General features: G+C 43.6%; 2 protein-coding genes across 3 annotated transcripts in view; one reads left to right on the top strand and one right to left on the bottom strand.

Moving 5' to 3' along the window:
- Positions 1–2,529: 2,529 nt before the first annotated feature.
- Positions 2,530–11,056, bottom strand: LOC118357413 (39S ribosomal protein L38, mitochondrial-like). The gene is made up of 4 exons (XM_035734481.2): positions 10,942–11,056; positions 4,104–4,305; positions 3,710–3,755; positions 2,530–3,155 (listed from the first exon to the last, which is right to left on the bottom strand). Exons 1-4 carry the CDS (start codon positions 11,014–11,016, stop codon positions 3,071–3,073), a joined length of 408 nt encoding a protein of 135 aa, XP_035590374.1. The 5' UTR covers positions 11,017–11,056; the 3' UTR covers positions 2,530–3,070.
- A 701-nt stretch (positions 11,057–11,757) lies between these two features.
- The window catches only part of trim65 (tripartite motif containing 65), a 28,412-nt gene continuing 27,180 nt past the window's right edge, over positions 11,758–12,989 (top strand). For both annotated transcript variants that reach the window (XM_035734478.2, XM_035734479.2), the window contains exon 1: positions 11,758–11,877. The gene's annotated coding sequence lies outside the window, so the exon portion shown is untranslated. The remainder of the gene's footprint in view (positions 11,878–12,989) is intronic.

Here is a 12,989-nt window from a genome sequence, read left to right as displayed (position 1 = left end):
CAAGGCCGGTCTGGCTAGTCCAGACAGGACCAAAAAAAGACATTGGCGTCGGTCTGTGCTTACTAGGGTGTTACAATTCAATTGTATGAATGCCCATCCATGTGTTAGGCCCACATTTGTAAAACAGACTGTTGCATTGGCTTTATTAGTCCTGATTCCTGTGACTAATCTATTTGGCTCTGAATATCAGCTACCCAACTTTATCAGGAGTTATCCTGATCCTATTTGGAATGTGTTTACACAGCGGGAAATGCATGCGTTTAACACAAAATCCGGGGAGTGGCCAGCGGAGTACAAGTCTATCATCTTCATATAAATGGATGAGAGTGTCCTACTGCCTGACCTATGTTGTTGCTGTAAATTTAGAAGAGTGTGGGGCCTAGGATCGAGCCTTGGGGTACCCCCTTGGTGACAGACAGTGGCTGAGACAGCAGATGTTCTGACTTTATACATTGCACTCTTGGGGTGGCAGGTAGCCTAGTGGTTAGAGCATTGGAAAAGTAACCGAAAGGTTGCAAGATTGACTCCCCAAGCTGACAAGGTAAAAATGTTGTTCTGCTCCTGAACAAGGCAGTTAACCTGCTGTTCCTAGGCCATCATTGAAATTAAGAATTTGTTCTTAACCAACTTGCCTAGTTAAATTAAAGATAAAATAAATAAACTCTGAGGTAGTTAGCAAACCAGGCCAAATATCCCTCAGACACCAATTCTCCTTAGCTAACCCACAAGAATGGAATGGTCTACCATATCAAAAGCTTTGACCAAGTCAATAAAATAGCAGCAGGTAGCCTAGAGGTTAGAGCATTGTGCCAGTATCCGAAAGGTTGCTGGATCGAATCCCTCCGAGCTGACAAGGTAAAAATCTGTCGTTCTGCCCCTGAACAAGGCAATTAACCCACTGTTCCCCGGTAGGCCGTCATGTTCTTAACTGACTTGCCTATAAAGGTTTAAAAAAGCCAGTCTGTTGATTGTTGACAAGTTTTTCCAACACTTTTGATAAACAGAGCAAGATGTATATTCAAATCAATGTATTAGTCACAACTAACTTTAGCCTTCTGGATAGCACTTATTTCCTGAATGAGAGCCAGTCAAGCTGAGTATGCATGTATTAGTCACATGCACCGAATACAACACCTTACAGTGAAATGCTTAGTTACGAGCCCCTAACCAACAATGCAGTTTAATACTTTTATTTCTATACATTTTAAAAGAAAATTAACAAGTAATTAAAGCGCAGCAGTAAAATAACAATAGCGAGACTATATACAGGGGGGTACCGGTACAGAGTCCATATGCAGGGGCACCAGTTAGTCAAGGTAATATGTAGGTAGTTATTAAAGTGACTATGCATAGATAAGAAAGTAGCAGCGGTGTATATTGGTCTGTAACGGTTAGGATCAGTTTGATCTCCCCTTTAAATAAAGGACACACCGTGACTGCCATCTAAGCAATGGGAACCTTCCCAGAGAGGAGAGAGAGGCTCGGCAATGATAGGAGCTGCAATCTTAAAGAAGAAAGGATCTAAACAATTTGACCCAGATGGTTTTTGGGGGTCAAGTTTAAGGAGCTCCTTAAGCACCTAAGACTCCCTGCAGGGAGAAACTTTATAGCGGGGCAGGGGAAAAAGAGGAGTATCGGGGCTAGACGCATTAGAAGGGCTGGGGGAACTGCGCCTTAAAATAACTAACTTTAGCCTTCTGGATAGCTGAGTGCACTTATTTCTCAATTTCCTGAACGAGAGCCAGTCAAGCTGAGTATGCATGTGCTGAGCCTTTCGCCAAATATAACTCTTGAGGGGCTAAACCTGTTTTTAATTCTTATTTTCTTTATGGGGTGTGTTGGTTAACAATGGCACTGAAATCATGTTATAGGTATGCTTGTAATCATTAACGATTGGAAAGTTTTTTTCAGGATACAAAAGAAATGCAGGCACACCTGTTTTCCACTGCTTTCCACTATACACTGGGAGATACATTTCTCAACAGCACAATAATCTAAAACGAAGCCAAATCTACACTGGAGTTGTTTACCCTGACGTTGAATGTAGCCGAGTTAGTTTTGACTTAAATCTACTTAAAATATGGCAAAACCTGAAAATGGTTGTCTAGCGATGATCAACAACAAATTTGACAGAACTTGAATTGTTTTAATAAATGGGCAAATATTACACAATCCAGGTGTGTAAAGACTCCCTGCTGTAATCGCGGCCAATGGTGCTTCTACAAAGCATTGACTCTGGGGTGTGAATACTTACATAAATGAGATCTGTATTTCATAGAATAAATTTGCTCAAATGTTTTCATGTGTAGATCAATTTAATCCATATTAAAATTCAGGCTGTAACAATGTGGAATAGGCCACGGTGTATAAAGGCTTTCTTTAATTGATCCTTATATTCTGAACCAGTTCTCTCGATGTATTCTAGTGAGTCGGTCAACAATTCTAATAAAGGTACACCATATTTTAAAGGGATGGCTTAAGAGTGTTATGTTGTAATTCTCAGAGTAAAAAAACTCAACGGACACTATGAAAGCTTAACCATGTTTATTCTGCCTAGAGGGTCGATACAGCTGCATTCAGACAAAAGATGTTTCCACCATCACAAATGTATATATACACCAATGTGGGAACTTCTCCAGTCCTTCCAATCCTTACATATTTTATGGTTCAACAGGAAGACGACGTGATCGTGTAAAACCATTGTTTCTCCCTTGACCTCAACCCCCTTGATGCCTAATCCAAAGATCTCCACCCCTACAGCAATCCTGTGACTTCTTACCATCCTGTACAGCATGACTCTCCAACCCTGGAAGAGAGAGAGGCCTGCTGGAGTCATGCGGTCCTGGTGCTTCCTGTAGAAATCTACAGTCTTAAATATCCGCTGTGACAGAGATGCACTCGAGGAGCAGAGAGGGGGGAAGCGTGTTAGTGTGAAATGAACAGATGGATGGATGGTGGTCATGGAGCACAAATGATACTTGTATGTCCTGTTAGTCACTGTGGTGATGGTCAGATGTCTTCATGGAAGTTGATGGTTCCTTCCTGTCTGAACATGATGTAGACAAAGCGGTTAAAGCCAGTAGCCTTGGCAGGGATCGGGGCCAGATATTGACAGGTCCTCTCCTGCCGTCACAGCCCCACCTGGGATGTTCCCACTGGAAACAAGGAGAGGATGTCAATTGCTCGCTTTTTTTTGTCGTCATTTTCTGATGGTAATTAAACTAATCATCTTCATCATATTTGTGGTGGAAGGATTTCGTTACGGGCAATTACACAGTAACAGAGTGATGTTGAGACACTGCAAAGTTAAACAAACCATACAACTATGCACAAGGATTACTTTTAACAATTTTCACCAACATTTTTACATAAACACATGAAGGACAGTGCAGATGCAAAGTTTGATAACAGAATGACAGTTTGTGCTGTTGGTACCGCCATACTGTTACCAAACTTTGCATCTGCACTGTTCAAGTAAATGTGTTTTTGTAACATTTTTTGTGGAAATTAAGTCATACTTGTGCATAGAATTGTATGGTTTGTTTAACTTGCAATCATGGGTTTTTGTTTGGCATACATTTTTTTTTAAAGTGTAAAATCAGTCTCCGCATTATTCTGTTACTGTGGAATTGCCCTTACCCCCAGAAAATGTAAATCCCTTACAAGTTTGACAAAAGCACAATACAATAATCATTATTGCAATACTCACACCAGCCAGTGCACACACTCCCCTTCACTATCCAGCAGATGCTCATCTGAAATGAAGGAATCATTCAGTAAATATTTCTTTAGTCATACATTCGTATGAGGACACAGTGTCACCATGTGGACATGTTAAGAACTGGATTACAAAACTCGTATTCTTAAATGGTGTATGAGTGTCTTGCCTGGGCTGGTGCGCAGCAGTGTCCATAGGGAGCCCTACTCTGCCACAAAACTGACCTGAGGTGCTACAGAAGCCTGTCACACACAGAGGAGGGCAGGTGAAATAGAAGAGCCATGCAGGATTCAGAGAGCTAAAAACTGATCTGAACAAAGATACGGCAACCGTTATTGTATCTTTCATAAAAACTACTGTATGCCCTATGATCCATTTATCTTACCTCTTTGGGCATCAAGTGATTCCCATAATGTACTTGTGCTGAGCTGTCTTGGTCGTAGCTGACGCGCAGTGTGACCCCGGGGGACAAAGTAGGCCATGGGGAACAGTTCCTTGAAGATCCCATAGTGATCCGCAAGCCTCGACGTGGTACGGACCACTTGTCTCTTCCCTGCCTGCTTGCACCTGATCCAGGTGAACGTTGACTGGAAAAACAACAAAGACCACTCATAAGGTGAATTGCTGACACCTACTGTACAGGGTAGTAAAGAAAATCCCCCAAAACAAAATGTTTTGGATTAACAAATTCATATTAATTATCAAAAATCAAAACATCACTAAGCAAATTCACACTACTACCCTGAATTTCAAACAAAAACACAAAAAACTCCTTCAGTCGGATTTAAATGTCTATTCAGATCCCAACACAGGCTCGGGAAACTGGGAGAGGGGAACCTCTTCATTCAGTACTCCCTATAACATTTCAGCTGTAAAGTCCTGGAGATCCAGAAATCTATGTCGCATTCACAATGTCTAGCTAATTAGATTGTTTTTATTAGTTTGACTAGTGCAATGTATCACTTGCGCTATAAACGCAAAAGTCCGTCTTCACTGTTAGGGATCCTTCTCCTGCATTGCATTAACTGCAAATTGTGTGGACATCCAATAGCATCTAATCTCTACTCACTCCTTCAGCTATTTTCACTGCCTTCACATAAGAGACCTGCTGGATCGCCCTGATCCTAGCTACTGCAACCTCCATCCTTACAGGGCACTCCGGGAACGTGATTCCAATCACAATTACAGCAACATGTTTCATCTGACCCTTCAACTACTGCATATTTATTCCTTAGACAAAACACTTGCCAAGTGTCCAAACTTTTTACAATTGTAACAATGCAGCGGCTTCTGCGCATATGGTGTCACCGCATATTCCTCATACATAATGTAAAACTTAAGTCGAGAGAATCACTTCGTCAAATGACAGCAAAACTGATAAGACAGAAAAAAGCATATCGTTCGATTAAAGCGACGTGCGTCTACCAACTCCTCGAACGTTATTCTTAAACCACACATCCTCTGTCAAACGAGAACCAATGTAAAGACAGTTTCAAGTTGGATATTCGCGCTTTCAAACCACTTGAGCCACAGACTCCAAATAAGTGTCATGTTTGAAAAATTGCGCACAAAATAGCACACTATTTGGACATTAATTCACTTTCCAAAGCTAATAAAAATGTGGAAATGTGAACAGCATTTTGTATTCCTAATTGAATTAGTTAGGGAGTGTAAACAAAGTACAAACTTCTTTTTACATTTGAATTTCAATAGCTCCTTGGTCATGTGACCTCACTTCAAACAAGATTCAGAATATACCCTCAGTGGGCCTACACATTGCACACCCTTTTGTTTGTCCATTTTCATAAATCACATTTTTACATTTTTTCTAAATTCAACATTTCAATAACTCCTTGGTCATGTGACCTACTGACTTCAAACAGTTCAGAATGTACACTCAGTGGGCCTACACATTGCACACCCTTTTGTTTGTCCATTTTCATCTCACATGTTTTTACAAGCTTTCAATGTTTCTCATTTCAATAGTTCCTTGGTCATGTGACCTACTGACCTCAAACTACTTTCAGAATGTCCGACTACCCTTCTATATTGCACACCCTTTAGTTTGTCCATTTTCATCTCACACTATTTTACATGAATATTTCAAACTTTAAAATTTAAATATCTCCTTGGTAATGTGACCTACTGACCTCAAACTACTTTCAGAATGTCCACAGTATAAGGGCACAAGGTGAGACCCAAATGCAGACATAGGAGGCAGGTGGTTGAGCGCCGATAATTATTATGGAAAAGGCAGGTCGGGGACAGGCGAGGTCATAAACCAGGTCAGAATCCAAACAGTACCAGGCAATAGGCAGTCTCGAGGTCAAGTCAGGGAGGGGTCAGAAACAGGCAGAGTGGTCAGGCAGGCGGGTTCGGAGTCAGGACAGGCAAGCGTCGAAACCAGGAGGACTAGAAACAAACAGAGACTGGGAAAAGTAGGAGCAAGGAAAACAGAGACTGGGAAAAGTAGGAGCAAGGAAAAACGCTGGTTGACTTGGCAAACAAGACGAACTGGCACAGAGAGATAGGAAACATAGGGATGTATACATTAGGGATAATAAGTGACACCTGGAGGGGGTGGAGACAATCACAAGGATAGGTGAACCAGATCAGGGTGAGACACACAGACTGGCGCCGCGAGGCATCCAGTGTGGTAACGCGACCGATCCCAGAGAATCTGGCGGGAGCCCCGGGGAGAGTTCTCTTTTCTTTGTGAAGGGCAGGGCGTCCTGGAATGGGTTCGCCCTGAGAGAGGTGCCCAAGCCCTAGAAAGCGTTGTGGTTTCGGCGGCATCTGGTGAGCTCTCCCTGGCCCTTGAAAATCCGGGGGATAGGGTTTAAATCTAATGCCGGGCAGTACCCATATCCGCAGCAGGTCTCCAAGGTGAACAGCCTCTGGCATGTAGCTCTAACTCCAAAAAGTTTTGGGACACTGTAAAGTCCTTGGAGAACAAGAGCACCTCCTCCCAGCTGCCTACTGCACTGAGGCTAGGCGACACGGTCACCACGAGATAAATCCATGATAATCGAAAATGTCAGTAAGTATCTCTCTACGGCTGGCCATGCTTTCCTCCTGGCTACCCTAACCCCGGCCAACAGCTCCGCACCCCTCGAAGCTACTTGCCTGAGCCTCCCCAGCTTCTCCTTCACCCAAATCCAGATTGCAGATGTTCTGAAAGAGCTGCAAAACGTGGACCCGTACAAATCAGCTGGGCTAGACAATCTGGACCCTCTCTTTCTAAAATTATCCGCCGCCATTGTTGCAACCCCTATTAGCACTCTGTTCAACCTCTCATTTTGTCCGAGATCCCTAAAGATAGATCCCTAAAGATTAGAAAGCTGCCGCGGTCATCCCTCTCTTCAAAGGGGGTGACACTCTAGACCCAAACTGTTACAAATCTATATCCACCCTGTCCAGCCTTTCTAAAGTATTTGAAAGCCAAGTTAATAAACAGATCACTGACCATTTCGAATCCCAATGTACCTTCTCCACTGTGCAATCCGGTTTCCAAGCTGGTCATGGGTGCACCGCAGCCTCGCTCAAGGTACTAAACGATATCATAACCGCCATCAATAAAAGACAGTACTGTGCAGCCATCTTCATCGACCTGGACCAAGGCTTTCGACTCTGTCAATCACCACATTCTTATTCGAAGACTCAATAGCCTTGGTTTCTCAAATGACTGCCTCGCCTGGTTCACCAACTACTTCACAGATTAAGTTCAGTGTGTAAAATCGGAGGGCCTGTTGTCTGAACCTCTGGCAGTCTCTATGGGGGTACCACAGGGTTCAATTCTCGGGCCGACTCTTTTCTCCGTATATCAACAATGTCGCTCTTGCTGCGGGTGATTCCCTGATCCACCTCTACACAGACAACACCATTCTGTACATCTGACCCTTCGTTGGACACTGTGTTAACTAACCTCCAAACGAGCTTCAATGCCATACAACACTCCTTCCGTGGCCTCCAACTGCTCTTAAACACTAGCAAAACCAAATGCATGCTTTTCAACCGTTCGCTGACCGCAACTCGCCCGCCCGACTAGCATCACTACTCTGGACGGTTCTGACCTAGAATACATGGTCAATTCCAAATACCTAGGTGTCTGGCTAGACTGTAAACTCTCCTTCCAGACTCATATCAAACACCTCCAATCCAAAATCAAATCTAGAGTCGGCTTTCTATTTCGCAACAAAGCCTCCTTCACTCACGCCGCCAAACTTAACCAAGTAAAACTGACTATCCTACCGATCCTCGACTTCGGTGATGTCATCTACAAAATAGCTTCCAATACTCAAGACTGCATCCGTTTTGTTACCAAAGCCCCATATACCACCCACCACTGCGACCTGTATGCTCTAGTCGGCTGGCCCTCGCTACAGATTCGTCGCCAGACCCACTGGCTCCAGGTCATCTGCAAGTCTATGCTAGGTAAAGCTCCGCCTTATCTCAGCTCACTTGTCACGATAACACCCGCGCTCCAGCAGGTATATCTCACTGGTCATCCCCAAAGCCAACCCCTCGTTTGGCCGCCTTTCCTTCTAGTTCTCTGCTGCCAGTGACTGGAACGAATTGCAAAAATCGCTGAAGCTGGAGACTTACATTTCCCTCACTAACTTTAAACATCAGCTATCTGAGCAGCTAACCAATCGCTGCAGCTGTACATAGTCCATCTGTAAATAGCACACCCAATCTCCCTACCTCATCCCCATATTGTTTTTATTTACTCTGCTGCTCTTTTGCACACCAGTATCACTACTTACACACCATCATCTGTTCATCTATCGCTCCAGTGTTAATCTGCTAAATTGAAATTACTTTGCTACTATGGCCTATTTATTGCCATACCTCATGCCATTTCCACACACTGTATATAGACTCTTTTTTTTCTATTGTGTTGACTGTACGCTTGTTTATTCCATGTGTAACTCTGTAGTCTTGTTTCTGTCGCACTGCTTTGCTTTATCATGGCCAGGTCGCAGTTGTAAATGAGAACTTGTTCTCAACTAGCTTACCTGGTTAAATAAAGGTGAAATTTAAAAAAATAACAATGTAGGTAAGGGAAGTTGACGAAAAAGATCTGTAACTTCGGGAGAAGGATTGGCTCTAAGGGCTGGGTCAGTCGGGCTGGGGTGCGAAGCGGGGCTGGGCTTAAGCCGGGTCTAGGGGTGTAGTCGCTCTGTCGCCCTCCTCGGCACCATTGGAAGTTCATTGTGCGGCCTATCTCGCTGTCTCTCGTGTGTGGTTTCGCAAGCGGCTGCGTGCAGGGGTTCGTTGGGGTGGTGTCCGTCGGCGGGCCGGTGGGGTGTTGGTTCCGATTGTTGGCGGCGGAAACTCTGGACACGTGCCAGGCCCTTCTCGCAGATCTCCCCAGACTATGGCGCCCGCCGGCCCCCCACATTGTAGGTGGGGCAGTCTCCTCTACGCTCAATTGACTTGAGATGGAGACTAAACCCATTGGCCCTGCAGTGATAGGGCATTGCATGGATCTGGCTCATGCCCTACAAAGTGTGGAGAGGTATCTCCAGCTTGTCTGGGGAGGGAAGCCTACATCTGATGTGGGTAGTACCATCCACACTCATCGATTTGCTGCGGATCCATAAAACGGACGGAAGAAGCCTAGGTTCCCACTGGGCACGGATCACTGAATGTCAACTTGATGAAATTCAAAGGAACATACCCACCTGTCGAGGTCGCATTAAAGTCACCCGTTGGGTGACTGTGACCCCCTCATGTCAAAGTGAGGAATATCAATTGAAGCGCTGGTAAAGGTGGTTCCTATGGTTCTCTCCCGGAGGGATGACTGTGCAAGCAAATGATTGAAAGGGGATGATTATTTTCTGTTGCTTCTTCCGACACCCAGTTGATGGTGCCGCTAGATACTGCAAGGGGTATTTGGTTCTCAAGCCTATAAGTATTGCGCTGGCACTTGATGTCGATTGGGTGTAAAAAAACAAACAAAAAAACAGCAAAGTCCGCAGAAGGTTAGTAGCAGCAACTGATGTCCAGTTTGTAAGACAGAAAAGCATCTGATGATACCACCGGACGTTACTCAGGGGCAGCACTCAGGCTGTGGAGGTTGGGGACTTAGTCTCTAAAAGCAGGAGGGTCACCAGGTGCACAAGGAGGCCTCGAACAAGGTGGAGGGCACTCTGAGTCCAAGCAGGGGCGGTCAGACATGGGGGCTGGGGGCAGCACTCAGGCCATGGAGGTTGGAGTGGGGACTTAGTCTGTGAGCAGAAAAAAGCAGGTGTGGAGGCCTGTAGTTCCAGGGAGTAAGCGAAACACTCTCAGGCCCAGGGAGAAGGCAAGCAGGGAGTGTAGGCCTAGAGGCCAGGAGTCAGAGGTCACCAGGTCAATGGGGGCCTCCCTGGAGGTTAGGAAGGCCCCAGGGAGAAGGCCCAAGTGAACAGGTTTGTGAATGACACTGTCCTTCAGAGGGACAGAGCAGGCAAATTAATGTAAAATCGTGTGAGATAAAAATGGACAAACTAAAGGGTGTGCAATGTGTAGGGCCAATGAGTGTACATTCTGAACCTTGTTTGTAAAGTCAGTAGGTCACATGACCAATGAGATATTGAATTTTTAATGTTTTAAAATTCATGTAAAAACATGTGAGATAAAAATGAACAAACTAAAGGGTGTGCAATATAGAAGTGTAGTCAGTAGACATTCTGAACCTAGTTTGATGTCAGTAGTACACATGACCAAGCAGCTATTGAAATTAGAAACATTGACAATTCATGTAAAATTGTGAGAGATGAAAATGGACAAACTACGGGGTGTAGACCCACTGACTGTACATTCTGAACCCTGCCTGAAGTCAGTAGATCACATGACAAAGAGCTATTGAAATTCAAAAATGTAATATAGTGCAAGATCGAAAATAAACAAAATATATAAAAATCGACCAAAAAAGTGTGCAGTGTGTCTACTAGGATAGGATAAAGTAATCCTTCTCACCCCCCTTAAAAGATTTAGATGCACTATTGTAAAGTGGCTGTTCCACTGGATGTCATAAGGTGAATGCACCAATTTGTAAGTCGCTCTGGATAAGAGCGTCTGCTAAATTACTTAAATGTAAAAATGTAATGTAAATGTGTCTATGCCTTCGGGTTAGCTAGAACGAGTTTCTAACATTTTAGGAGTAAATTTTACATGTTTGATTTGTCACCATGTTGGCGGTCCCTAACTGCTGTTCAACCTGAAACTGTCTTTACCTCGGTCAAACGAGACACCAGAGACAACACCTTTAACCGGTGATATACTCTGAAAGGCAAAGCTTTGCACATCATATGTCGACATCTTGAAGAGCCAGAGAGCTTTCCTATTTTGCGATTTTGACACACGAAAACAACATCATACCGCTCATGACTCCTGATCACTCTGACCGATTCCACTTTACCTAATTCGTCATTCACCATCTTCGAGACCGTAAACTGGGTCAACCAAAAAATATATAATTGCTCGTGAATAGCACTCGCACCATAAACTGCTGTTCATTTCCAACTTCAGCCACTTTTACTCTACTCTTCTTCACCACCGTTCACACATTTTCACCAACTGTACTCGCGCCAAGAGAATCGCACAAGACTTCCACCGGGCGCTGTCTGACTTTGGTGAATGAAGAAACGCAAACTGTAACATCCGGTAAGTGGGAATATGTATGTGTATGCGTACTTCGTCATCATGTGGAGCGTCTGCTGCGTTCAAACCAACTCGGAAATCTCTGTCTTCCGACTTTAAAAATATATTTCTTATTTAAACTTTAATTAATTAGGCAAGTCAGTTTAGACCAAATTATTATTTACAATTACGGTATAAACTGACCAAACCCGGACGACGCTGGGCCAATTGTGCGCCGCCCTATGGTACTCCCAATCCAGTTGTGATACAGCCTGGACTTCAGTTTATTCAAGACAACTGGGAACTCAGAAAAACAAACTCCGACTGAGAAAAATGGATGTTAATCCAACAAGGAATTCCAAATCGGGCCTCTTTCCAGAGCTCCGACTTTCCGAACTGCAGATCACCGACGTCGTGATTTTACCTCGTTTTTTTCCGAATTCCCAGTTGTCGTGAACGCTGTATTTCGGCAAGGCGGATTCTCAGCAACTGTATTTACGTCAGATGCCCTAATTTATTATATTGCACTGGTGAGCTACATTTACTTTTAAGTGGAATGTTAGCTAGAATTATATATGATTATATATGTGAAAAGTTGTACCTTAAATCCGTTTGGCTAGTATCATAAAACTGTAACGTTACTCATATTTCTACTTGATAGCTGTCTTTTTACTGTAATCATGGTTACAAAGTAACGTTAGCTAGCTACATTAGCTAACTGTTAACGTTAGCGCCATGGATAGTAGTATCTACTGTGATGTCATTCATTTGATATAGCTAGGCTAGCTACAAACTGCTGGCTTTGCTATAGCCTATGTAGCATCGTTTGACCCACTCACTGTATGGCATCAAATGACAACGTCTCATAGTGTATAACGTTAATTCCTTTGTAATGGTCGAGTTGCTCATAATGTCCAACTGTCACCATGGTCATTCTCCCAAATATACAGTATATATACCGTGTATATATACAGTATATATTAGGTTATATATATATTTATATATACAGTGGGGCAAAAAAGTATTTAGTCAGCCACCAATTGTGCAAGTTCTCCCACTTAAAAATATGAGAGAGGCCTGTAATTTGCATCATATGTACACTTCAACTATGACAGACAAAATGAGAGAGAAAAAATCCAGAAAATCACATTGTAGGATTTTTTATGAATTTATTTGCAAATTATTGTGGAAAATAAGTATTTGGTCAATAACAAAAGTTTATCTCAATACTTTGTTATATACCCTTTGTTGGCAATGACAGAGGTCAAACATTTTCTGTAAGTCTTCACAACGTTTTCACACACTGTTGCTGGTATTTTGGCCCATTCCTCCATGCAGATCTCCTCTAGAGCAGTGATATTTTGGGGCTGTTGCTGGGCAACACGGACTTTCAACGATTTTCTATGGGGTTGAGATCTGGAGACTGGCTAGGCCACTCCAGGACCTTGAAATGCTTCTTACGAAGCCACTCCTTCGTTGCCCGGGCGGTGTGTTTGGGATCATTGTCATGCTGAAAGACCCAGCCACGTTTTATCTTCAATGCCCTTGCTGATGGAAGGAGGTTTTCACTCAAAATCTCACGATACATGGCCCCATTCATTCTTTCCTTTACACGGATCAGTCGTCCTGGTCCCTTTGCAGA

The sequence above is a fragment of the Oncorhynchus keta genome, chromosome 24, assembly GCF_023373465.1.
Source record: "Oncorhynchus keta strain PuntledgeMale-10-30-2019 chromosome 24, Oket_V2, whole genome shotgun sequence".
NCBI classification, from domain to species: Eukaryota; Metazoa; Chordata; class Actinopteri; order Salmoniformes; family Salmonidae; genus Oncorhynchus; species Oncorhynchus keta.
This window is presented reverse-complemented; position numbering and strand designations above follow the sequence as displayed.